The 27,512-nt window shown below is 41.2% G+C and overlaps 1 protein-coding gene and 1 long non-coding RNA gene across 3 annotated transcripts in view; one reads left to right on the top strand and one right to left on the bottom strand.

Annotated features, from left to right (window-relative positions):
• LGR5 (leucine rich repeat containing G protein-coupled receptor 5) overlaps positions 1-27,512 on the top strand; it is a 129,903-nt gene that overhangs the window by 96,237 nt on the left and 6,154 nt on the right. Inside the window, exons 5-15 of the mRNA XM_055587584.1 lie at positions 2,830-3,045; positions 4,763-4,834; positions 7,903-7,971; positions 9,348-9,419; positions 12,447-12,518; positions 12,667-12,735; positions 12,877-12,948; positions 16,594-16,659; positions 17,837-17,908; positions 25,719-25,790; positions 26,718-26,843. Of these exons, the coding sequence (XP_055443559.1) occupies positions 2,830-3,045; positions 4,763-4,834; positions 7,903-7,971; positions 9,348-9,419; positions 12,447-12,518; positions 12,667-12,735; positions 12,877-12,948; positions 16,594-16,659; positions 17,837-17,908; positions 25,719-25,790; positions 26,718-26,843 (978 nt within the window). The remainder of the gene's footprint in view (positions 1-2,829; positions 3,046-4,762; positions 4,835-7,902; positions 7,972-9,347; positions 9,420-12,446; positions 12,519-12,666; positions 12,736-12,876; positions 12,949-16,593; positions 16,660-17,836; positions 17,909-25,718; positions 25,791-26,717; positions 26,844-27,512) is intronic.
• Positions 3,015-27,512, bottom strand: part of LOC129657430 (uncharacterized) — a 28,178-nt gene continuing 3,680 nt past the window's right edge. Inside the window, exons 2-4 of one of the 2 annotated variants that reach the window (XR_008716718.1) lie at positions 26,992-27,050; positions 16,742-16,805; positions 3,015-3,865 (exon numbers count right to left, since the gene is read on the bottom strand). This is a non-coding gene — a long non-coding RNA (uncharacterized LOC129657430). Of the gene's footprint in view, positions 3,866-8,762; positions 8,887-16,741; positions 16,806-26,991; positions 27,051-27,512 lie in introns of those variants that run through there. The other variant, XR_008716720.1, reaches the window with a different exon arrangement.

Genomic DNA, 27,512 nt, shown 5'->3' with positions numbered 1-27,512 from the left:
ATGTACCACATGGTGGTGTTTTCCTTAAAGTCTAGCACTTCAATATTGCATTTTTCAAGCATGTGAATGGACAATGTCCAGCTGCCCCTAAAGACCAGGTTGACATAATATGAGCTCTTTGTTTACTCGCTGAATAGGCACAACTTGTGCCCTGCCAGCTGCTTTGTCCACAGTCTTAACCTTGTTCTGCAAGAACCACCTGTGCAAGTGGCTGAATAATGAATTCCACACTCAGATTTGTCTTGAGATCTTCTGTTAAGATTAAATCGGATACTACCTCTGAGCATGAATAATATACCACTCTCTGAAATAGATTTGAACCACTGCAGCCAGATGGACATGGACTTCAAAACACTACAATGAGAAGGAGTGTATTTATGGGGAGCTTCTTAGATGAAGAAACTGCTGAGACAGAGAAACATTTAGTGTCACACTCAGGATGCCAAGTAACAGGTCTGGGTGTGTTAAATTTGGAATGTGAACAATTGCCCGGTCCTACTCATTTCATTTCAGATAGTACATTGCTCTGAGATTATGGTGTGAAAACCAGATTACATCCTTTTTACTGGCGGGAGAAATGATTCATAAAAGACATCTATCCAGAGAAATGGGCTTCTTAACTTTGGGAACTGATGCCAGAATCACTTGAGATCCTGCAGAAACTTTGGTAGTAATTTAAATATCGAAAAAGACAAGCCGGTGACTCAATGCAGAGAGAGCCTTTTCTGTACATGCCCCCCCTTTGCACTGAACTTGAAGGTCAGTCCTTGTTAGGACTTAGAAGCCACTTGCAGTTTCACTGCGTAAGCCACTGGCAATCATCAGACAATATGTCAACAAAAACTCGGAAGCTCATAGTATTTAAATAACGTCTTCATGCTTTAATCAGTGCAGTCATTAAGGAGAGTTTACATATGTGCTTTACTCCTAGGCAAACAAAAACAAGCACCTCCTCATGCCCTGATGAAAGTGAACCTTATTTAAACATGGGCGGAGCATGTTGTTGCTGGATTGAGGGAAAGGGACCACGTTGGGTTTGCCTGAACGTTTCCTGTACTGTTTGTAGACAGAACCTTGAGATATCTGGAAGTGCGAGTCTGCTGCCTACAGTGATAGCTATTCTTCTGGAAATTTGATTGTGAATGGACTGTGGCATCAGACTTACTTGTTCCAAGTGACCTTATCTCAGCATCAAAACTTGACCTAGGGGGTGGGGGAGGGGAGGGGAGGGAGGCTCAGGAAGGAGGTACTATAGGTACAATTATGGCTGATTTGCATTGCTGTATGGCAGAAACCAACACAACACTGGAAAGCAATTTTCCTCCAATTAAAAAATTAAATTAAATTTAAAAACTTGGCTCGGGGCCTGGAGGGCATGCCTTCTCCCTTCAGTCGGGAGAAGCAGGGGCCAGAGCAGGAGTGGAATGACATGTGACACTTTCGGAATGTGACCGAAAGTGGGGAAGCCACTTTTCGTGGAGAGGCGCTCCCTACCACAGAGAATGCTGCTTCTAAGCTGTTTAAATTTGGTCTGCAGGGGATTATTTCATGATCCTCGAGTGCTTCCTGCATCTGTTTAGTCTTAAATGCTTCCTAAAACATTTTTCAAAATCCACTCGTGATGTTCTAATCCTTCCTAATACATGCACTGCTTAAAATGCAACTCTTCTTTTTTTAAATCCTAGCTTTGAAAATGCAAATAAATGTGTGAGTCTTAAGAACAGATTGAAAAAAAAAAAAGTGAGGGCTGGTAGATGCATAACTGAATGTCGAGGGTCCTATGCTTCATGCACCTTACAGAAAACTTCAATTTGTGTCTGGTCACGCCAGTAAGAAAAGTTAAAGGCATTGCTGTTACAGGCTGGATGCTGTTCTAGGCTGGATGAGGGTAAAATAAATGTATTGCACTCCCTCTACTGGCTCCGAAGCTGCAACAGCTTATTAACTAGACCTATTTTTAGACGTATTTCCCCATTTAAAAAAAAAAAAGTGATGTGTAGAAAAAGCAAGCAAAAACTGGGAACGCTATTAATTTTACTATTCATTTAAAATGTCAATGAAAGCAAACATCTGCTCAATGCCATTGGTTAGGATGAACAAGAAAGCCAGCTTGTTTTAGGCTTTGCAGCAGAGTACTAAGGGGCGAGGGGTGCCTCCCCCTCCCTGAAGCATATCTCTAACAGCCTTGTAAAAGTTACTCATGCATGCATGCTAAGTCACTTGAGTCGTATGCAACTCTGCGACCCCATGGACTGCATCCTGCCAGATTCCTCTGTCAATGGGATTCTCCAGGCAAGAATACTGCAGTGGGTTGCCATGCCCTCCTCCAGGGAATCTCCCTGACCTAGCCTTGTAAAAATTACTCAGTCCTTTTCAAATGCTGAAATAATCTTTTCCCACAGCTCAATGAACCAAAATAAGTATGTTTTGTGTGTTCAAAACAGTCCAGGAAGGCAACAACATTTGTCTGACTTGGTTGATGTGGGAAGGAGCAGAGGGGCTGTCTTTCTCTTGGTGTCAGAAAGGAAAGCTAAAGGATCATCAGCTGAAACACTACAGCCCAGAGGAGGCCACCTCCTTGCTGGAAAGCATGGTCCTCCCAAGCCTGGAAAAGACTCACAGCCATGTGGGATCTCACAGCAGTGGTCCTGCTCGCACCCGGAGAGAAGGCTACCAGGAGGCAGACGCCGCAGGTGTCGGGCTCCTGCGGCCCCAGCCCTGCCTCACTCTCGTTGATCGTTGATCGGCGTGTCGAGGTTCTCCTGCAGAGCCTGTCTTCTGCCTGCGCTCTGCTCTCTGCTTTCCACTCTTTCTCGCTTTCTTCCCCAGGCGTCTGGATGCCAACCGCATCAGCTCCGTGCCCCCCAGCTGCTTCAGCGGCCTGCATTCCCTGAGGCACCTGTGGCTGGATGACAACGCGCTGACGGAGATCCCGGTCCAGGCTTTCAGGAGCTTATCAGCGCTGCAGGCCATGACCTTGGCCCTGAACAAAATACACCACATACCAGACTATGCCTTTGGAAACCTCTCCAGCTTGGTGGTTCTGTAAGTTTTATTGATTTTTCCCCCCTAACAGTTTCTAAATTCACTAAGACCTTGTAATTCTCTGTGGGACCTTGACCTTAGAATGATAGCCCTTCAGACTTTGAAGAGGGACATTTTAAGGGAGGAAAACCCCCCAAAATGACTCTAAATATTTAATCGTGTAAAAGAATAAAACAACATTTATCAAGTACCTGGTAACTGCTAAGCACTGCTAGGCATTCAGAAATAACAAAATATGACCTCTCTCTCAGGGAAACCATTGTATATTACATGGGTAATCACCACACTGTATAGTTAGTCCCATGACCAAAGTTAATAAACATCCCTTATTTCTGATACTAATGTGTAATGCAGGTCAAATTGAAATACGCCCTTCTTATTATTTAATAAGTACCTCTTGAACCCCTTCCAAGGTAACAGAAGCAAGGGACAAACCCTTAACAACAAGTTATGCATTTGTAAGGCTTTTTCCCTTTGAGGTCTAGATTTCATTATTTTAAGTAAACTAAAATGATCTCAAGTAATAGTTGGAAAAATAAACGGTTCAAGAGGGCAGCAGTATGCCCCACGTGTATAATACAGTAGTCAGTCAGTGCTGCAGAGGACAACAGGAGCTGCTTGAAAGGCTCGAAGGTGAGCTTGCTTCGAGGAAAGCGGCTGCTGCACTGTTTCTGCCTTTGCTGCTTTCCTGCCCCCAGCCTACCGCGGGCTTCAGGCATTCCACTTTTCTTGATGGGGCTGTCTCTTGCCCTGTGGTGTGTACTCCTTTGAGGGCTGGCCAGCATCTCATCCATCTTTTGAGGTTCCCGTCACGTGTTGCCTGTAAAAGATCCTCAATAAGTGCCACATAGATCTCACATGATACCAGCATATATTTATTAGAATAGCAACCTTTGTCTGAAAGGATCGGACATGTGGGGTGACATTAACAAATTTCTATCCTGAAGTTCATATACAAAGATGATGCTTTTGGTGCTTTAATGTTTCCCTCCACTATAGGGAATGAATTTACAGAAATTCAGCTCTTCTCTCCCTCCTTGACCTCCTTAAGCCCATTTCCCAAAAATCCCTCTGGGACTTGGTCCAGTTTTCAGTTATGCACACAGCTGTTCTCACTGGCCCTGATGTAACCAACTTATCATTGAGCCAAAGATGATAATCAAACACATTTATACTATGACAAGATAACTAATCTCCTTGGGCAGTCAAAAAATCTGATCCCCATTCTCTGTGGCTGAAATTGTTCTTTCCTATTAACCTGTGGCCCCACCCTGGCAAAGCAGCCACGATAAGCCGTCAGCTGTGGTAGAAAATTCGCTGCATACACCTCGGACGACCTCCTCTCCACCCTCCATTTGTTGATGTTGGTCAGAATCTCTATTTAATGTTCTGTATCCCAAAGCCACACTGAGCAACCTGAATTTACTTTTACCAGCCTTGTTGCTAATTCCACAATTATTATTCACTCCATGATATCTCAAACCCAAAAGGTAAAACTGTGACTGTTAAATTCTGTGGTATAGAGTCATCTCTGGTAAGAGTGAATGGGGCATAAAGCCTTCAAAGCAAGCAAACAGAAATGTTAAACAAAGCATTTCTTACATATAATTAGTGCATTCTTTAGAGTAAGTGTTTTTGGATTTCAGCAATCAAAACGTTTTGCCTCACTTTCCCTGTGCAATGCGCCTTCCTGACTGTCTGTAATGTTCTCCTGCAGACATCTCCATAACAATAGAATCCACTCCCTGGGAAAGAAATGCTTTGATGGGCTCCACAGCCTAGAGACTTTGTGAGTTGACCTTTTATTTGTTGCCCTTTTCTCAGTGTTTTCATGACTATTTGGAAGGAATCAAAATAGCCTTAAAGTCAAAATTGCCATTTGGTTTGGTTAATTGCCTGAGCCTTAAACAGACATTTACAGTGGCTTTATCTTACGCCCCTATACACACTCTACAGAGCCAAACCATAAAACTGAGATTTTATTTTAATCTAACAAGGGTGATAAATTAGTTGGAATCGTTAGAAGCTAAACGAGATGTCCTCTACTGAGCAGCGACTGTTTGCTCAGGAATGTGTACTCTCTGTCAGGGATCAGTTCAGTATTGTCACTCAGGCTCACCATTCATGAGTTAGGCCCTCTCCACTGAATGAGAGGATGCAAACGAGCAAGTGCCAGACTCTGTCCAATCAAAGAGGAACAGGCATCTCATCAGCAAACGGTGGAGGTTCCTGCAGGAGCAACTCAAAAGTCTAAAATGTAATAACACCTACCCTTTATTGAGTGTGTCTCTAACCAAATATTGTACTGAGCATTCAGCACACATGGTTTCAAATCAGTCCTACAACCATCCTATGAGAACAGGTACTATGACCCCTTTTTAGGCTCCAAGATTTCCCCAAGGGTCCAGTGGGTAAGACTCCACACTTCCATTATGGGGGGCTCAGGTTCAATCCCTGGTCAGGGAAGTTCTTCATTCTGAGTGGTACAGCCAAAAAAGAGAGCGAGAAAGAGAGAGAGAGAAAAAGATAACCATTTTTAGGGTCCACTAAAGTTGTTTATCAACGTGACAGATTCAGTTAGCAGCAAAACTGAGGCTTGCTTCCTTCTTTAATTTGACTCCAAAATCCATGTTTGGGGCTTCTCAGGTGCTCAGTGATAAAGAAACTGCCTGCCAATGCAAGAGACAAGAGTTTGATCTCTGGGTCAGGAAGATCCCCTGGAGAAGGAAATGGCAGCCCACTCCAGTATTCTTGCCTGAGAAATCCTATGGGCAGAGGAGATTGGTGGGCTACAGTCTGTAGGGTCACAAAGAGTCAGACATGATTGAAGTGACTTAGCGTGCACACAAAATAAGCCGCACAGAATCACTGAATCTACAACACCGGCTCTGACCTGGACAGCAGAAGGCTGTGACCAAAGAACGCCTCTCCTGTGGCCTTGGAGCCCACTGTTCATTTGCATATGGAACTTAGCAATGTACCTGGTCAGCACAACGTCTAACCGGACCTGCGTTCACTCATTTCCTGAGGGACCTAACAGCTGTCCTTCCAGGTTACTAAGTCACTGCGTTTCCTCTGAGAAGGGAGGAACCATCCTCCTGTGGAGATGCCAAAGGTGAATGTGTCTAGGCAGGACTTTGAAGTCAGCTTAATGGCCCAGGCAAGCTGTTCCCATCAGCTGCTTGGAAAAATTAGAAATTCTCCTTTAATTACACAAGGGTTGTACTGGGGATCTTAGCAATGGAAAGCACCTTCCAGTCCTTTTCAACTCAATAGGAACAGAAAACAAGATGGGCTTTGATAGGTTATTTCCTTAAATAGTCTTTCTTTTTTTTTTTTTTTTTCCCATGTTTGACATGAGGACCCAGGATTGCAAATTCAGGCAATTCATACATTCAGGGAAAATTCATAAAAGTCTCAATGTCCCCTCTTCCCTCACTTTGCCCAGGGCTCCAGAGGATAGGTAAAATAACCAATTTATTCCCAACATCTTCCTTTCCGTCACTAGAAATCTGAGTAACTTATAAGGATCCAATCCTCATTTAATCAAAACAGAGCATCTGGAGAGACTTACAAACAGGAAGAAAATTTATGTCCACAAAAGACACAAGTTTCCTGCCTGCTGTATAGCTTAAGGATGGTTTGTGCCAGACAAGTAGGAATCTTGATTCATGTTTAACTCGGTCAAATTATCTCTCTCTTAAAATTAAATAGCAATTCTTCCCCACAGAGGAAGATCTAACCACATCTGATTGCCTGACCAAAAGGTTTTTCTGCGTCAACTGGGAAATCTGCCTTTCCCAGAGATCAGGAGGCAATTACTTTTTCACATGGAGATGTAGATCGGAGGTGGAGTAAGTCTATAAAGCACTTGTGAGTAATGGAATTGAAAAGTCATTTGTGTCATGACAGAGAGACGAATGACTTGAGATTGATGGTCTGGTCATTCCCTGTCCATGCATGAAGGATGATAGAGCTTTGCCTCACAGACCAGGAAAACGAATCCTTATTTGTGACCATGTGGATATTCTAGACCTGATGTCCTTCAGAGCACCCTGTATCACATCAGCGCCTGCAGATGCAGGCCATCACCCTGGACTTCAGGCTGGGAGAAAGGCCGGAACTGCACCTGAGTCAGGAATAAAGCCTCCTTCCTAGAGGTCCTCTCAGGAGAGGCTCTGAAAAGCGACGGGCCAAAGCCAGAGGGTGGAGGCGGGGCCAGGAAAGCAGAGGCGGTCGAGCAGGGCACACACTCGTTGGCAGCTTGGTGACCCAGGTTCAGGTGAAGAACGGCATCAGCCAGCCACAAACACCTGGCCTGATGCTCAAGACACTTGGACATTCACAATGCCGTACATCCTTTAAAAAAAAGTGCTTATTTTGTATTAGGGTATAGCCAATTAACAAACAATGTTGTGATAGTTTTGGGTGAACAGAGAAGGGACTCAGCCACACATGTACATGTATCCATCCTCCCCCAAGCTCTCCCCTCCCATCCAGGCTGCCACACGACCTTCAGCAGAGTTCCACGTGCTATCCACAGTAGGTCCTTGTTGGTCATCCATTTTAAATATAGCAGTGTGTACATGTCCATCCCAACTCCTTCCCTTTTTTTAATGCCCAGGGCCATTGAGCCTTGACTCTTTGAAATTTCTCAGAATCAGTCTAATGATCATTTCAGTGCAGATACTTGTAGAATGATGGTGCTCAGCAAGCCAACAAAGTCTCTCTCCTTTAAGAGAAGGAATTGCTATCAGTGATACTGGGCCATTGGAAGATTGTGTTAACTTTCCTCGTAAATGTCATGTACATGAATTTTTAAATGAAAACCTGAACATGCTATTTACTTATTTTCAGAGATTTAAATTATAATAATCTTGATGAATTCCCCACTGCAGTCAGGACACTCTCCAACCTTAAAGAACTGTAAGTAGGACACATTTAGTGGGAGAACTATTCTTTGTGAATGTATTTTAAAATGTGTTTGACTACTGTATATCATATGACTAAGAAGAATTTGAAAGGTCATATAAATGATGGTTAACTACATCTAAAATGTATTTTAATTTGATTCTATCACCAAAAATAGCAGATAATCTTTTAAAATTTATGATGGATTTCTCTGTGTTTATTAGGAAAGAAGTATGTATTTCTCTAAGCCATTCTCTTTTGCTAAGTCATATTTTTCCAACATTTATATATGCTCTATAGGTATGTAGAGAACTATATTGGAATTCACTAATTTGCTGAGCATATCCAGCAACAAACTTCTCTAGATTGCATGAGTCTAGGACTAGATGAACACAGTGTACAGGCTTAGTATAATGTTAGATGCCTTCCTATACATTATTCCATATTCCTTTAATGCTTCATAAATATTATTTAATTTTTAAAGAACCCCACCATTTTACTATGATAAAGCTAACTTTCAGCTATTAGGTTGCATATATCATCTTTTTATATTTATAATTTAATTACTTTTCTTAATACCTAAATACATGAATAACATTTGTAATGTTCTAACACTTGGAAAGAAAAATAAACACAGAACCTCTTCTCTTGGCAGACAGAAATAAGACACACAGCTAAAGGAGGTAGACAGCAGGGCTTGTTTATAAGAAAAAGCCTCTGTGGGGTTCTGCCGCAGGACGCCCATGTGGCACTTACCCAAGAAGTCACCACTGTCTGGCTCAGGCAGCCCCAAAACTGCCACTCACCTCCTTCAGCCACAGACCCGTGTAAACCAAGACCACTGACTCTGTCCCTCTGCCAGTCAGATGACATCACACCGATAGATGAGAATCAATTTGTTATTACAGACTCACTGAGCTGGGGCACCTTTCTTCAGCTCAGGAAATTTTGTCCTCATAAGGAGATTACCTAAATCTCCACTTAACTGCAGCTTAAGTCAATTTTCTCTTCTCCTGGCTGCAAATGGGGTCAGGAGGAGTGATCATAATCCTTTCTCCAAAGATAGTTTCCTCTGTCTCAAGTTGTTAGACCATGATGCTCTGTTGGATAGTAATGGATGGATGGTTTCTTTTTATAACACTAGGTTATAAGTTTCCATAAAGCACGGTTATTATTTTCAGATTCCTTATTCCTCATTCAAGATGACAGCTTGTGATTTCCTTTTCTCCTAGGGAGTGAGGGCGTGAAAGTTTCAAAATGCATGGACGAATTTAACCTTATCCTCTGGTTACTAAAAATGCTGATTATTGCCACAGGTTTGGGGAAGGGACTATGAAATGATTTTACCCCACAGGTTACTTTCTATAAACTGTCTTTTCCTCTCTTTCTAGAGGATTTCATAGCAACAATATCAAGTCGATACCAGAGAAGGCCTTTGTAGGCAACCCTTCTCTTATTACAATGTAAGTGGTTGTAGTTCTTTTCAATTTTTCTATCCGGCAATATAGCATGCATTGTACTTTTAAGCATAATACAATAAATGTTCTATATTTGCCCAAGTTTTGTCTCAGTCACTGTAAAAATCCATACAGAGAAGTATATGTGGAGATGTTTTGCTAGATTTTAGCTGAATGCTGAAGTTATATCAAAGATTCTTTTTCTAGGACCTAAAATGTTCATTGCCTTATGTTTGGTATCTTCAAATGCTTAGTCTCACTTCACAATCATCTTATGAAATGCTTTTTTGCTTATCTCTATTGTCTAAGTAATAAAACTGATTTTTTAAATGTCAATGTCAAAGTCACCTGATCATTCAGAATTTGAACCCAAGTATAGTAGAAAAATAGATTATTATATTAAATATTCTCACCAAAAAAGATAAGTATGTGATAAATAACTACATGGGGGGAATTCATTCACAATGTATGTGTCTGACTCTTTGGGACCCTTGGACTGTAGCCCACCAGGCTCCTCTACCCATGGAATTTTCCAGGCAAGAATACTGGAGTGGGTTGCCATTTCCTACTCTAGGGTATCTTCCTAATCCAGGGATTGAACCTGCATCTCCTGCATTGGCAGGCAGATTCTTTACCACTGTGCCAACTGGGAAGCCCTCACAATATATACATTCAACCAATAGCCACCATGTAAATTTTAAATATACAATTTTATGTTTCAGTTGGGGCTTCTCAGGTGGCTCAGTGGGGGGAAAAAAAAATCCACCTGCCAATGCAGGAGATGCAGGAGACTTGGGTTCGATCTCTGGGTCAGGAACATCCCCTGGAAAAGGAAATGGCAACCCACTCCAGGATTCTTGCCCGAAAAATCCCATGGACAGAGGATCCTGGTGGGCTACAGTCCATGGGGTCACAAAGAGTAAAACACAACTGAGCATGCACAATAATACATGCGTGTGTCAATTATACCTCAATAAGCTAAAATATAAGTAGATATATATATTATTACATACAATGGAGGTCCCTTACTGCAAGAAGGAGGGGGAGATGAGGGAACTACCATTTTATACTAAGTCTCTATACACATTCATGTTTAAGTCCAAACACTGAGTTACTTTTATACAAACTAGGGTGTAATTCTAGAAAGATGCCTATGTTCTAGAAATGTGTATGTGAGGATTTATATGCCATAATGGCATAAGATAGAGTTACCGCTTCAAAATATGATTAATTTTGTGTTTCATATTTAGCACAAACAGAAAATTAATCATGTGTAGGTATATATAGGAAGGTGAAAATATGTAAGTATTAGTCTGGCTCTTAGTTCAAAGACAACTGGCAGGTTTGGGGCATAGTATTGGCCTGAGGTCATGGGGGAGAGGTCTGAAATATGGAGGAGGGGGAGTAAGGATAACTTCTGAACAGGACTCTCAGGGCACTTCTTGGCAGATAATCCGTGTCCTGTGCCAACTTGACGGAGAGGCTTTCTGGGACCGGGTAGCATTTGTCACAAATGAGCTGGAATCCCAATTAGCCCTGACAACTGAGAAAAAGACATACCATTCATCATTTCTGAAATGTTCTGACAGTCTGTTGGCAAACTAAGGGGTTAAAGTTTATTGCCAACAAACATTAGTTCTCATTAGAGACTATTTACATACTGGAAGTTGGCAGATTGTATTGCCTTTCTTTGCCCCTTTTGTTTCTTGAAGCCACAGGACTGGTTTCCTTAATCACTCTTTTGATATGGTAATGACCCATGAAGAGGACTCACAGTCCCCAATATTGATTAGCTCTCCTATCCACTACACGGTGGCCATGAATATTTCTCCAGGAAACACTTTTCTCCTTGCTTCTGCCGCTATTTCTAGCCCTTGCCACTGCCACTCCCGCCCACACTCCCCACCCTGACTCAATTTCTTTGTTTTTCTTGTTGCATTGGCTACCCAGGCTAATTTCTACCTCCGTAGACCCCATCCTATCCATGACTTCTTTCCATCCCCTCTGCCACTTCATTCCCCCCCCCTAAATCCTCTAGATTTTGACCAGTCTAAGACTCACCTCCCTGCCTCTACCACTAGCAGAGTGATCCCCTGGAAGCACAGCATCCGTGTTGTCATTCTCTTGCTATGAAACACAGTCAGGGTTGTCTATTTAACTTAGACACCTACTTGTTTCACCGATATTCTCAGCTTTCTGCATGGCTCAAGACAACCCTCCTGACCATCCCCCCAAGTTCTCTTCAATTCCCAGTTACCAGGCAGTTTAAATATCATTACATTGAAAACACCCATAAAACAAAATATTTTTTCAGTTCTAATAATGTGTTAACTTTTAGAGCAATAATTAAATTTTAAAAATCTAATGTTACAAAACCCAGAGTAGCAAATTTCCTCTCAAATATGAAGAATCCTTTATGTATGCTGTAAGATTTGACCAGAGGATATTGACCCTCATGTAAATATAGAGAATTTCATCTTCCTTAGCTAATGATATAACTGCCAGCACCTTGAATAACATTTTGCCACTCAATGGATATTCTAGATATTGGAGGTAGAGGAAGAGTCTTAAGTGTTACACAGTCAGTTCAGGCTTCCCAAGTGGCTCTTGGTAAGGATTTCACCTGTAATGTAGGAGACCGGGGTTCATTCCTGGGTCAGGAAGATCCCCCTGGAGGAAGGAATGGCAACCCACTCCATATTCTTGCCTAGAGAATCCCATGACAGTGGTGACTGGTGGGCTATAGTCCATGGGGTGGCAAAAGAGTCAGACACGACTTAGTGACTAAAAAACAGCCAGTTCACTTGCTTTTCTCATAGTAGCTAACATTCAAATCTGCCTTGTCAGAAATTTTCAATAGTATGGATTTCTTACCAAAAGCCTCATAATGTGAGTGAAATAGTTTTGAAGTTTACCTAAAGTCAAATAATCAAAATTACATAAATAATGTAATTTTATTTGTTGAAATTTGGAAGGAATATTCATTTGTCATTCAAGTTTTATGATAAGACATTGGTGTTTGGATTTTTTCAGACATTTCTATGACAACCCCATCCAGCTTGTTGGGAGATCTGCTTTTCAACATTTACCTGAACTAAGAACACTGTAAGTGTTTATTTCTCCTACTGATTATTTTCCCTTTGCAAGGTTGCTGTGAAGACCAAATGAACATTTCAAGTGTTTTGAAATGGCCATAAAAATGACCCCTTCCTAGAATTTTCTCCCAGTAATACTCAGGTACTCCTCCTTCTAGGACTTTGAATGGCGCCTCACAAATAACTGAATTTCCTGATTTAACTGGAACTGCGAGCCTGGAGAGTCTGTAAGTACTTGAGTAGGCTCTTGACTTTGCCCAGAATCTCCATTGCCCTTCAAGCCTGACCAGTCTTAACATCAATGAATCAAAATATGTCCCTGTATGATGTCTGAATACAAGAATGATGTCTGGTTTGTGTTTCAACAGGACTTTAACTGGAGCACAGATCTCATCTCTTCCTCCAACTGTCTGTGATCAGTTACCTAATCTCCAAGTGCTGTGCGTATCAGTAAGGCAATAATATTATATAAACCGGGCTGAAATGACAGGCATTATTTCAGTAATCCTTTAAAGAGGAGAAAGTTCTTTCCTTGAAGGTCTTCAGGAGGTCAGGCCTCCTTTGCCTGCCTTGGTCCAGGGAAGTGGCTCTTGGATATGACCCTAGTAATAACAGCAGTGGAATGTTCCAGGTGGCTCAGTGGTTAAAAAAAAAAGCCAATGCAGGAGACGCAGCTTTGATCCCCATGTCAGGAAGATCCCCTGGAGAAGAAAATGGCAACCCTCTCCAGTATTCTTGCCTGGGAAATCCCATGGACAGAGGAGTCCGGCGGGCTACAGTCCATGGGGTCACAAAGTGTCAGATACAACTTAGCAAATAAACAACAACAACAACTATAATGGCAGTGGACCCCTGTTTCCAAGTCCCAAACAGTCTCCCATCAGCGTTTCAACTGGCACACGTTTCCTTTCAGAAAATGGATATGAACAAGCCAATATAACTTCATTCCCACCTCCCTCTAAATCCTCTGCAAAGCAGGGAAAAAAAAAAATCATGGATCAGAAACCCAATATGGATGCCAAAATAAAATTATCCGACCCACACAAACCTTGATAAAGGCAACCAAAAATTCTTGCAGTATAGTTGTGGGTGCCATGTTCTAATGTTTCATCTAACAGGTAAACAATTTGCGTGTGTTATTCCTGTTGCCTTGGGACTTTTGTTCTCTGCCTTTTCCACATTTTACAAAACGTAGTTTATAGGAATTGGGAGAGCCTGGTTTTGACCTTCCATTTTTCAGCCTCCTCCTTCCATGCCCTGTTATCACCTCCTCCAGCATTGCGGGGATGTCAAGAAAGCACCCTGGGTCCCTCTCAGGGCTCTGTTCTCAGAAAGGAGATTTATGTGGCAGCTGTGATTCTAGCACAAGCTTTGTCCAGTAGCAAACAGCACGCAGCTCTACAATGTTAAGTGGAAGAATGGGAACTTTCTTCAGGGACTGAATAACTGGGAGAAAGCGTCTAGACACCAGTAGGTGGAAATCTCAGCAGCCATCTTGGAATTCTGCCCGCCATACCTAAGACAGGCTGGACACATGCTCAGTTTTGAGGAAGCTGGCTGAGTAACAGGACCAGGATTTCACCCATTATAACTGATAAGTAAGGAGGCAGTATTTAAATTGCATCTGTCTCCACAAGGTCACACAGAATGGTAAAGCACCTGAGTCTAGAGCTGCCTATGCTGAGGCTGACTGGCAAGCTGGTTAAGAACAAAGGCTCTGGGGTCTATTTTTCTGGTTCAAATCTGGCCTTTCTGTCTGTGATCATAGTATCTTGAGCGAGTTATTTATTCCTTCAAGGGCTGCATTTCCCAATCTATAAAAGACAGGCTCCATTTCCCAATCCATAAAAGATCTATAAAATCTACTTCCTTCAGGGGATCATCATAAGGATTCAGTAAGTTACGACAAGTCAAACACTTATACCAGCACCTGGAGCACGATCAACGTGCCCATGTGTTTGCACTTCCCCAACTTGCCCAAGTGTTAGCACTTATGGTCATCTTTCTCACTTCCTTTACAACATTATTCTTTCCTAAAGTGGAAACCTTGAAAGGCCTGAAAGAATGCAATTGTATGAATGGCGGCTGCTGCTGCTGCTGCTGCTAAGTCGCTTCAGTCGTGTCCGACTCTGTGCGACCCCATAGACGGCAGCCCACTAGGCTCCTCTGTCCCTCAGATTCTCCAGGCAAGAACACTGGAGCGGGTTGCCATGTCCTTCTCCAATAGTATGAATGGCAGTATCTTGCTATTTTCTTTTTTGTTTTTTGGGTTATTTTGGTTTTTGTTTTTTTGTTTGTTTGCTCTTTTCATTTTTTCTTTTTTTGGCCATGTGGCATGTGGGATTTCCTGGCCAAGGATAGAACTCAAGCCCCCTTTATTGGAAGTGTGGAGTCTTAACCACTGAACAACCAAGGAAGTCCCTATCTTACTATTTTCAAAATATGTCAATCTATAGTATTAATTTGTTCTTTATAACAACCCATATCTTTTCATTTAAGGAGAGAATTGAAGAAGACATTAATGATGCATTCAGCACATCAACCAAGTAGAATTAAAGTTGAGAGCACAACCACAGGTCTTGACCTTTACTCCAGTCTGCTTAATGTTCTGGAAGTACAGGTCTGAGTGCTCCCTTCCTGTGGCTGGATCATCCACTGAGTACCTGCTAAATGAGACAGTGTCGCCGTACATGAGTGATTTTGCCTCCACGTTACTTCTCTTCCATGGGAATGACTTGGCTATGCATGGCTTTCCCCACTGAGTAGCTGGTGATCTTAGTCAAGTCATTTTGCTTTGTATGGGAATCAACACAATATTTCCCTCATAAGGTGACCACTAGGATTAAACAAAATAATTCAGGCCAAGCTGTAAACATGGTGTCTATATATAAGAAGTGCTTGATGAATGTTAGCCATGAAAATCATTGGGTAGAAGGTAGGTAGGAGGTGACAGTGTGTCTTTATGTAGAAGGTTTCATATGCCTCTACTGAGAGTTACACAAGACGGCTTGGCCCCCTCGCAGTCTGTGGAGGTGAGCGAGCCAAATTATTATCAGCTTTTATGTGTGTCCACTTTATCACATTCACTACTTTTCAAAAATGCACACGGCATTGTTAATCAAGTGTTATTTGTGTATAGATGCAGAGTATTTTTTTCACTGGTTTGGTTTGGTCTTTTAAATCTCTAGTGTAAACTACAAATTTGTGTTTCCACACAGCTTTATCTGAATTATTCATGTGTAGTAAGTTGAACTGTACTTCTATTTAAATTCCATGTATTCAATAAATATAAGATAAAGTAATCAATTACCAGAATAAAATAATTTAAAATACTCTCAGAAAACAGTATGGATTTTTTAAGTTGCATAAGTGGTGATCTGGTTTTAAGAGTTAGAATCAGGCATGAAAATAAGTTAGCTGATTAGCAGATAACTTTTAAAACATGAGACAAGATTTTTTTAATATCTATCTGTTACTTTATCTACTAGCTTTCTTTTTTTAAGCTTTCTGCAAATTACCATGGCTTGTTTTAGATTAGCTATATTATACTATAAATATGTCCAGATGTTTTTGTTATTCTGTAATTTGTTGAGTTTTGGCTGAAGACTTGCTTAGATTTTCCCCCCCTTGTAATGATTGATTTCAAAGTTAGTGCTGTGTTTTGAATTGTTGATGGGATTTTTTTTTTTCCGTTGATTAGAAAAGAACCAACAGTCATTCTCTTAGCTGTAGAGATATAGCAGCTCTTAGAAACAGAGGCACAATTATTTAACTTAATTTGTACTCGTTTCTGTAAGATAATAGCTAGAACATTGTAGATCATCACTAACAAAATATAAATAAATTCATTAAGTAAATTATTTAAATCAATTAAAGAAGTATAACAAGTTACATTTCAGTTGACATCTGAATCTCCTGCTTAATCCAATAATGCCTATGACTACCTGCTCCATGTCAGGGCTGGGGAAACGTTCAGAGTCTGCCTTTGGGAGCTGGATCATCGTGAAGGGAAAGGGAGAGAAAAGCATATTTCCTGACGACTAATATGTAACAGATTTTTCCCTTTTGTACCTTCTGTTTTTCAGAGACCTTTCTTACAACCTGCTAGAAGATTTACCCAGTTTTTCAGTCTGCCAAAAGCTTCAGAAAATGTATGTCTGTAAGAGTCTCTAAGTCACCAAGTGAAAACCAAGAGCCAAAACTCACATTTCCAGGGGTCGTTGGTTTGCTTACCCTGTGGTTCACTGGGGAGACACGTGAAGCTTGCCCTTCTTGCACACATGACTGCATAGGATGGCTGTAAAGTTGGGAAACATAGATAATATTATTTTACCATACATTACACTATAAGCAAAGCATTTATTATAGTTTTTTCTCTCTAACCTGGTATAGTAATGAATTGGGTTTGTTTAAGCTGTGGATTTTTTCTAAACTTATACCTTCAATGAGTGGCATTAATATCTTTTTTTTCCTGAACACAAGTGAAACTCATATGTATGGCATTAATTTTGAAAACTGAGAAACTTGAGTTTATTGGTATGTTTGCTTCACGATAATCACCTTCAAAGGAGATTCCATATTTGTCTTATTTCAGGTGCTACGGATGCAACTTCTGCATAAAATATTTTAGAATTCCTCTCTTAAAATTGCCTCCTGCATTAGACATCAGCCTTTTTGAGTCATGCTTTGGTTTTGATCAAAACAATATTAACCATCTATCCTTTGCCACTTAATTTTTCTCTGAATGCCTTTGGGCAATTAAGGGAGGGGGAAAAAGCCATCTTTGGAAGATAAACATTTGACCCTCCTGAAGACCCTCAAAGAATATAAGAAAGGCTCAGAAGGCAGAACCTGGAAAGGCATCCTCAAATTGTTTGAACGATGCTGCATTGGGAATGTAGCTCTAGGCTCAGCAGTAAAGAATCCACCTGCAATACAGGACACTCGGGTTTGATCCCTGGGTCTGCAAGATCCCCTGGATGAGGACATGGCAAGCCACTCCAGTATTCTTGCCTGGAGAATTCCATGGACAGAGGAGCCTGGTGGGCTACAGTCTAGAGTCTCACAGAGTCAGACACGACTGAAGCAACTGAGCATGCTCACCCAAAGGAATAATAAGTATTTGTTTGAAAGAGAGGCAATACTATTTAAGTGTATAAATTGTCCTGTTCTTTTTAAAACAAAAAGAAATTTTTTTCAGTGGTCACTTGGCAGTCGTAGTTCGCGTGTTCCTTGATTGAGGGAAGGTAATCACTTGTAAAATTTCTCTGAAGACTTATCTTTGAAACCGATGACTCTGAAGTCAATCTCTGGAACCTGTCATTTCAGAGACCTGCGACATAATGAAATCTATGAAATTCAAGCTGACACTTTCCAGCAGTTGTTCAGCCTCCGATCTCTGTGAGTACTGCCTCCCAGAACTTTCCCCATCATAGAGCAGTTTTTATCTCTTTTGGGTCTTCCTCTAACAGTTCCTTTTCAATGTATGCATGTACTGTTGGGCCTTTGTATGTGTATCTGCCATAAGAAGGCAAATATTTTGCTCAGGATCATTTCCAGGAACAAGTTCAAAAGTAGTAAATTTGCAGTCAGCTCTTTGCCGGTCAGCAGACATGAGACTTAGATAAAGAGGAAGGAGGCCAAGCTATTAAATAGCCTGCAAAATGTGATTCTATTCTCATCCAGGAACTGGCAGAGATCGTTTGGCATGCAAAAACAAGGTGACCACACAGTTCTTCCTGCCTGTTTTTCTTTCCTGGTCAAACAGTTTTTCAGTGCAAGTCTCTCTGAGTGCATAAGAGTCACCTGGAGGTGACTGTAAAAAAATTCAGAGTCCAGGCTCTCACCTGCCTCAAGAGTTAGACCCTCTGGAGTGGGGCCTGGGAGTCTACATTTTAACAAGTACACAAGGGTTTGAGCACAACTGTCCTAGAAAATGCTTCTGTTGCTCAGGTGACTAAGATTTGTAAATATTAAATTCCATTCTATGATTGAAAAGACCATATATTAACTATAGGTTTAAAAAAAAAAAAAAAAAACTTAGTAATAGATTTTTTTATGTGTGTGAGACAGTTAAAAAAAGTTTAAACTTTTCCATCCCGAAACTGGATTTCAATGTCATTTTGATGAATGATGGCAGTATGTAATGTTTAAACTGCAGGACATAAACCTTTTCTTTCCTAAAGTTTTTCTTAACATTTAAGAGACCATCTAGGTGATCACTTACCTAGAGCCAGCCATCCTGGAATGCGAAGTCAAATGGGCCTTAGCAAGCATCACTACAAACAAAGCTAGTGGAGGCGACTGAATTTCAGTTCAGCTATTTTCAAATCCTAAAAGATGATACTGTGAAGGTGCTGCACTCAATATGCCAGCAAATTTGGAAAACTCAGCAGTGGCCACAAGACTGGAAAAGGTCAGTTTTCATCCAATCCCAAAGAAAGGCAATGCCAAAGAATGCTCAAACTACTGCACGATTGCACTTATCTCACACACTAGCAAAGTAATGCTCAAAATTCTGCAAGCCAGGCTTCAATAGTACATGAACTGTGAACTTCCAGATGTTCAAGCTGGATTTAGAAAAGGTAGAGGAACCAGAGATCAAATTGCCAACATCTGCTGGATCCTTGAAAAAGCAAGAGAGTTCCAGAAAAACATCTATTTCTGCTTTATTGACTATGCCAAAGCCCTTAACTGTGTGGATCATAACAAACTGTGGAAAATTCTTAAGGAGATGGGAATACCAGACCCCCTTACCTGCCTCCTGAGAAGTCTGTAAGCAGGTCAAGAAGCAACAGTTAGAACTGGACATGGAACAACAGACTGGTTCCAAATAGGGAAAGAAGTATATCAAGGCTGTGTATTGTCACCATGCTTATTTATATGCAGAGTACATCATGAGAAATGCTGGATGAAGCACAAGATGAAATCAAGATTGCCAGAAGATATATCAATAACCTCAGATATGCAGAGTCATCTGAAACCACCCTATGGCAGAAAGCAAGGAAGAACTAAAGAGCCTCTTGATGAAAGTGAAAGAGGAGAGTGAAAAAGTTGGCTTAAAACTCAACATTCAAAAACTAAGATCATGGCATCCGGTCCCATCACTTCATGCCAAATAGATGGGGAAACAATGGAAAACAGTGAGAGACTTTATTTTTGGGGCTCCAAAATCACTGCAGATGGTGACTGCAGCCATGAGATTAAAAGATGTTTGCTCCTTGGAAGAAAAGCTATGACCAACCTAGACAGCATATTAAAAAGCAGAAACATTACTTTGCCAACAAAGGTCTGTCTAGACAAACCTGTAGTTTTTCCAGTAGTCATGTATGAATGCGAGAGCTGGACTATAAAGCTGAGTGCCAAAGAACTGATGCTTTTGAACTGTGGTGTTGGAGAAGACTCTTGAGAATCCCTTGGACCGCAAGGAGATCCAACCAGTCCATCCTACCAGTCCATTTTCCATTCAGGAAATCAGTCCTGAATATTCATTGGAAGGACTGATGCTGAAGCTGAAACTCCAGTACTTTGGCCACCTGATGTGAAGAACCGACTCATTAGAAAAGACCCTGATGCTGGGAAAGATTGAAGGCAGGAGGAAAAGGGGAAGACAGAGGATGAGAAATGATTGGATGGCCTCACCGACTCTATGGACATGAGTTTGAGTAAACTCCGGGAGTTGGTGATGGACAAGGAAGCCTGGCGTGCTACAGTTCATGGGATCCCAAAGAGTCAGACATGACTGAGCAACTGAACTGAATTGAACTGAACTGAAGCGACCATACCCCCATAAAATAATACCATTCCTCAAAACATTTTAAATTCACCTTTAAGAATCACTTTCTCCCCAGAATTTAATTTGAAAACCATCTTGCTCTGAATTTAATTGTGTTGCCCTTTCCTTACCTTTGGTCTAAAATCATCTAATGACTTTCTTTTACTTTTTAAAATAAATGTCAAACAAAAATATGCATTACCTACTTTTATTACCCACCTTATTCACCAGGTTGGAGTTCTGGCTGTTTCCAAAAGTTAGTTTTTTTGTAAAAAAGAACTTTTTTTTTAGTTGATAGTTTTAATAATTGGAAAAGGAAATGGCAACCCACTCCTGTATTCTTGCCTGGAAAATCCAATGGCAGAGGAGCCTGGCGGGCTACAGTCCATGGCATCGAAAAAGAGTCAGATAAGACTTAGTGACTAAATAACAAAGAGATATTTGATAACACTGTATTGCATAACTGAAATTTGCTAAAAGCATAGAACTTAAATATTCTTCACCAAAGACCCATGGATTCACTCTCCTGGGTCACCATCCTCACCCTCCTAACCAGCCTCTCTACCATCAGTCTCTACCCATTCATCTCATTCTCCAAAGAAAATATTTCTTAAGCAGAAATTGACTCATGTCATTTCCCTGCCTCAACAATCTTCTCTTATTCCCCTACTGTCTTTAATACCAAAACCAAGCTTCCCAGCACCACCCTTCAGAACCTGATCCCAACCACTGGAATACCTTCAGCTCTCACCCATCAGCTCCCAGGACCTGACACATGGGCCACTGTTTCTCCTGGTCCTGTCACCCATTGCATTCATCCCCACCCTCAACGTGCCCTTGTCTGTCCCATAAGCACAAGCTCCCCTGTCTTTGAACCTGCTCCTCTCCGATGTGCTTTGCACATTCTCTGCAACAGGACTCCGCGCTCCGCACTGCCATCAGGTAGACCATGCCTGACCTGAAAATGACAAGGATTTTCTTCATTTTCTTATCCCCAGGGTCTAGTGCAGTGGTTTCTCTCATTATTTATTCAGAAAACTAAGATCATGGCATCTGGTCCCATCACTTCATGGCAAATAGATGGGGAAACAGTGGAAACGGTGTCAGACTTTATTTTGGGGGGTTCCAAAATCACTGCAGATAGTGATTGCAGCCATGAAATTAAAAGATGCTTACTCCTTGGAAGGAAAGTTGTGACCAACCTAGATAGCATATTCAAAAGCAGAGACATTACTTTGCCAACAAAGGTCCATCTAGTCAAGGCTATGGTTTTTCCAGTGATCATGTATGGATGTGAGAGTTGGACTGTGAAGAAAGCTGAGCACCGAAGAATTGATGCTTTTGAACTGTGGTGTTGGAGAAGACTCTTGAGAGTCCCTTGGACTGCAAGGAGATCCAACCAGTCCATTCTAAAGGAGATCAGTCCTGGATGTTCATTGGAAGGACTGATGCTAAAGCTGAAACTCCGATACTTTGGCCACCTCATGCAGAGTTGACTCATTGGAAAAGACCCTGATGCTGGGAGGGATTGGGGGCAGGAGGAAAAGGGGACGACAGAGGCTGAGATGGCTGGATGACATCATCGACTCGATGCACATGACTTTGAGTAAATTCCGGTAGCTGGTGATGGACAGGGAGGCCTGGCGTGCTGTGATTCATGGGGTCGCAAAGAGTCGGACACGACTGAGCGACTGAACTGAACTGATAGAAAAACCCGAACAAACATTTTAGCCAACCCAATAGTTTAAGAATTCCAAACAAGTTCTGTGCCAAATACTGGGACTCTGGAGCCAGTTTACTTAGATTTGAATCTCAGCTGCTGAGTACTCTGTGACTTGGAGCAAGTCACTTAATACTCTGTGTTTTATTTCTCACCAGTAAAATGGGGCTAATGATAATACTTACTTTATCAGGTTGTGCTGAGGGTTATGAGATTTCATGTGTAAAGAAGCTGGTGACCATACCTGGCACGTGGTAAATACGTGGCAGAGTTGCTGTTGCTGTCCTCATTATTAGAACAAGCACACATGCTTTTAGGGTTATATAAGTGAGAGTTCTCACAGAGTCAGTGCTCACAGAATCAAATGCCCTGATGGCCCAAACGGAGGGACACCTACACAGGTATTGGCAAGCAAGGGACGGGCGTGTAGAAACCAGCAGCATGACGGAGACGGGGGCTGAAGAGACAGGGAGGAATGAAGTGTGTTTCCAAAACCCAGGAAGCCCTGAGGCACAGACAGGGGGTGCCATGGTTGAGAAAGTGCACAGCTGTGCCAAGATTCCAAAACCGAGGAGCAGACCACAAGCCCCCGACCGCTCTCCTCCAGGGACTTCCACTGGGAATCCAACAGAGAACCTCAGGGAGCCTTGAAGGTGTGACCTGAGAGATCAGGGCAAGAGAGGAGAACTGGCTTCCCTGGGCCTGTTGGGAGGACTCCCAACAGGAAACCTCCTGTGCAACCTGTGCAGCCCGTTGGGTGCACAGGTTCATGACTAGGAATGGAATTACTGTCCTCTGAGTATATAAGTGCTGCACTCAATATGCCAGCAAGTTTGGAAAACTCAGCAGTGGCCACAGGACTGGAAAAGGTCAGTTTTCATTCCAACCCCAAAGAAAGGCAATGCCAAAGAAGTCTCAAACTACTGCACAATTGCACTCATCTCACATACTAGCAAAGTAATGCTCAAAATTCTCCAAGCCAGGTTTCAGTGTGTAAACCATGAACTTCCAGATGTTCAAGCTGGATTTAGAAAAGGCAGAGGAACCAGAGATCAAATTGCCAACATCTGTTGGATCATCAAAAAAGCAAGAGAGTTCCAGAAAAAACATCTACTTCTGCTTCATTGACTGTGAATCACAGCAAACTGTGGAAAATTCTTAAAGAGATGGGAATACCAGACCACCTGACCTGCCTTCTGAGAAATCTGTATGCAGATCAAGAAGCAACAGTTAGAACTGGACATGGAACAACAGACTGGTTCCAAATAGGAAAAGGAGTACGTCAAGGCTGTATATTGTCACCCTGCTTATTTAACTTATATGCAGAGCACATCATGAGAAACGCTTGGCTGGAAGAAACACAAGCTGGAATCAAGATTGCTGGGAGAAATATCAATAAACTCAGATACGCAGATGACACCACCTTTATGGTAGAAAGCGAGGAAGAACTAAAGAGCCTCGATGAAAGTGAAAGGGAGAGTGAAAAAGTTGGCTTAAAACTCAACATTCAAAAACTAAGATCATGGCATCCGGTCCCATCACTTCATGCCAAATAGATGGGGAAACAATGGAAAACAGTGAAAGACTTTATTGTGGGGGGCTCCAAAATCACTGCAGATGGTGACTGCAGCCATGAGATTAAAAGATGTTTGCTCCTTGGAAGAAAAGCTATGACCAACCTAGACAGCATATTAAAAACCAGAGACATTACTTTGCCAACAAAGGTCCATCTAGTCAACGCTATGGTTTTTCCAGTAGTCATGTATGGATGTGAGAATTGGATTATAAAGAAAGCTGAGCATCGAAGAACTGATGCTTTTGAACTGTGGTGTTGGAGAAGACTCTTGAGAGTCCCTTGGACTGCAAGGAGATCCAAGCTTTCCATCCTAAAGGAAATCAGTCCTGAATATTCATTGGAAGGACTGATGCTGAAGCTGAAGCTCTGGCACTTTGGCCACCTGATGTGAAGAACCGACTCACTGGAAAAGATCCTGATGCTGGGAAAGGTTGAATCGGGAGGAGAAGGGGACAACAGAAGATGAGATGGTTGGATGGCATCACCGACTCGATGGGCATCAGTTTGAGCAAGCTCCGAGAGTTGGTGATGGACAGGGAGGCCTGGCATGCTGCAGTCCATGGGGTTGCAAAGAGTCAGACACAACTGAATGACTGGACTGAACTGAATGAGGTGGATGAACCTAGAGCCTATTATACAGAATGAAGTAAGTCAGAAAGAAAAGCAAATATTGTATATTGATTCACATATATGGAATTTAAAAAGACAGGTCTGATGTACCTATCTGCAAGGCAGCAATGGAGATGCAGACATAGAGAACAGATATATGGACACAGTGAGGGAAGGAGATGGGGGACAATTTGAAAGAGTAACATTGAAACATATACATTAGCATATGTAAAATAGGTAGCCAGTGGGAATTTACTGTATGATGTAGGGAGTGTAAAGCAGAGCTCTGTGACACCCTAGAGGTGTGGGGTAGGGTGGGAGGTGGGAGGAGGGTTCAAGAGGAAGGGAATACATGCTTACCTGTGGCTGGTTCATGTTGATGTATGGCAGAAGCTAACGCAATATTGTAAACCAATTATCCTCCAATTAAAAAAAAAAAGCTTTCCAGTTTCCCCCAGCTTGGGGGGGACTTTCAAACAAGAATGTAAATGTTCTGTGAATACCATTTATCCTAGGTAACTTAGGGGCCCGACACTATGAATAAATTACTTTGCATTAGCGAAAAGTTGACAGTGGTCATTTTCAGTTTCCTCAAATGCCTACGCTTTAGCTCCCCTTTTGAGTCATGAATTTTAAAAATACAAATTTTAAGTTCCTTGCTCTTTTTTAAAAATGTGGAAGTTCCTATTCTTGTAAATTACCTACATGTTGTTACACATAGGTATGGAGGAGAGGGGCCAGTGAATTTCTCAATAAATTATAGGCTTTGTTATTAAAGAATTATACTTCTAACATATATTAGCCCCTTTTTTCTTCATTTCCCAGTTAAGAATTTATTTATTTATTTATTTATTTTTTGCGTGTATCCTTTTTTTTTTTAATTTTATTTTATTTTTAAAACTTTACATAATTGTATTAGTTTTGCCAAATATCAAAATGAATCCGCCACAGGTATACATGTGTTCCCCACCCTGAACCCTCCTCCCTCCTCCCTCCCTACCGTTCCAGTTAAGAATTTAAATGTCCATTCTCTTTACTGGGAATGTTTTTGAAAGTATCTCTGTGTTTCTCTTAAGGTCTGACATGCTGGAAAATATACACAAATTCTTTTTGGGTTTCATTATGTATCTGGGAACATTTTATAACTTAAAATTTACTTGCCCATCAGAAGAGCTTCAGAAGTTCCTGTCTCTCCCAACTCCCCAACCCCCACTCATCTTAGAAATGCCTTAATAAAATTTTACAACCATGTTAAACTCAACTTTTTATCAAGAAAAGAATAAAAACTAAAATATCCATCTGAGTGATTTTCCTGGATTGATTTAATAAACAAGGTTGCTTTAAAATTCTCTCTTTAATCATCTTATACTATCCATACATGCATCTGAAGGATGATTTGATAAAGTTAATTGTCCGTGTCCTGAATGGAAGTTAAATTTCGTTAGAAGAATGAATATATATGGTAAAACTTCACAAGGTCTTCTTTTATTCTTTTATATAATCTTCTCACTTGCCTTTTTTTTTTTAATAGGAATTTAGCTTGGAACAAAATTGCAATTATTGACCCTAATGCATTTTCCACCTTGCCATCTCTACGAAAGCTGTGAGTATTTCATGACTTGTTTATGGCATGTTTTTTGATAATTGGGCAGTATCTGAGTAATCAAAAATGAATGTTGGTTTTGCTGGAAAAGCCTGGGCACAGAATGCTGAGTCCTCAGTGTCCTCCACACTAGAGTTGGATCAAACCAGAAAGGAGCAATCCTGCTCCCTGCCCCTCCAAGGCCATGTGGATCCTTATAATTGAAGATCTGGGTGACAGCTGGTTCTGGTTATTGAGGTGAAATTTTCCATTTTTGCAGGCTATCAGGTGGAATGGAATAAGACATCAGTTCATTTCTAAAGGGCTTTCATTTCACAGTTTACCATATTGACTAACAGAAAATCTTCCTGTCCATTTTTATCCTCCCTTCCCACCCCTTGCTTCTTCCTCTTCTCCACTCCCGTCTCAGAGAGAAAGAAGGAACTGGGTCAGACAGAAGTTAAAGAGAGGAGGAAGAAAATAAAACGCAAACAATGTTTTCAAATTAGATGTAGCACCTCCCACTAGATTTTAGATGTCCCCCCCACCGCACCCCACCCCGCCCCCTGGCAAAATTGAGGCATGGCAACCACTCCAGTATCCTTGCCTGGAGAATCCCATGGACAGGGGAGCCTGGCAGGCTACAGTCCGTAGCATCGCAAAAGTGTCGGTCATGACTTAGCACGCAGCACGTCACATCTGCCAAAATCAAGCTCAATGTAGAAATTACAATTTGGATATGATTAAAACATTTTTCTTTCTGCAATTCTGATTGCAGATAGAAAAGTTGTCAGGAGCTAAAACCAAAATGGTTCCTTTTACCATTAAGAGTAAGGACCCTGCTTAGAGGTTTTATGGAGCAGTTTAATAATCTTGAGGTTGCTTTTTTAATGTAATCGTTATATGCTAACACAGACTAAAAGCCAATTGTTGTTTGATGTTTTGCAGGGACCTCTCATCCAACCGCCTGTCGTCTATTCCTGTAACTGGGTTACATGGTTTAACTCACTTAAAATTAACAGGAAATCATGCTTTACAGAGCTTGATATCATCTGAAAACTTTCCAGAACTCAAGTGAGTTTGTCATTAAAGCTAATAAGATACATTTGTGGTCATGTGAAATAATAGACGTGTTATAGTGGTTTTCAAAATTTATGGGACTCTTTTGAATTGCATTTCATGCCTTCATGTCCCCCACCCCTGGGGCATTGTTAGGACAAACCTTGGAGTAGGAGAATGTGTCTTCCTGACCACATTTCCTTTGTTTCTCTAAGATGCCTCCTGGAACATAGAGTTCATAGAAAGAGTTTGAAAACCATTGATCCATGAGATAGAAACTAAAACATGTAATTAAATAACATTATAACATAATTGTACTCCTGTTGACATTTCAAAATTCATCTTGCTTATGTATATGTTCTCATAAAATCTATTAAATTAATATTTGTTTGAAGAAGTAATGCTCTTTAAAACCTGTCACACTTATTATCAATAAAGAAGTCCCTTGAAAAATTTTATATTCTTTACCACTGAGCCACCAAGGGAATATATATAATATATAGAGAGAATATACATGTATATTCTCTGTATATATTAAACCATAGTACTTTTCATATAATTTTAAAACCCCAAAACAGAGTTTATAAATAAAAGAAAGGAAAAAAGTCTATAAATACCTCTAAAAACATTTTGCTATTTCCTTCCAGATTTGGTTTCCAATGTATTTTTAATTGTTACACCACA

This window comes from Bubalus kerabau, chromosome 1, assembly GCF_029407905.1.
Source record: "Bubalus kerabau isolate K-KA32 ecotype Philippines breed swamp buffalo chromosome 1, PCC_UOA_SB_1v2, whole genome shotgun sequence".
In the NCBI taxonomy this organism is placed as follows: Eukaryota; Metazoa; Chordata; class Mammalia; order Artiodactyla; family Bovidae; genus Bubalus; species Bubalus kerabau.
Note: the sequence above shows the minus strand (reverse complement) of the source record. Positions and strands in the feature narration are given on the sequence as shown.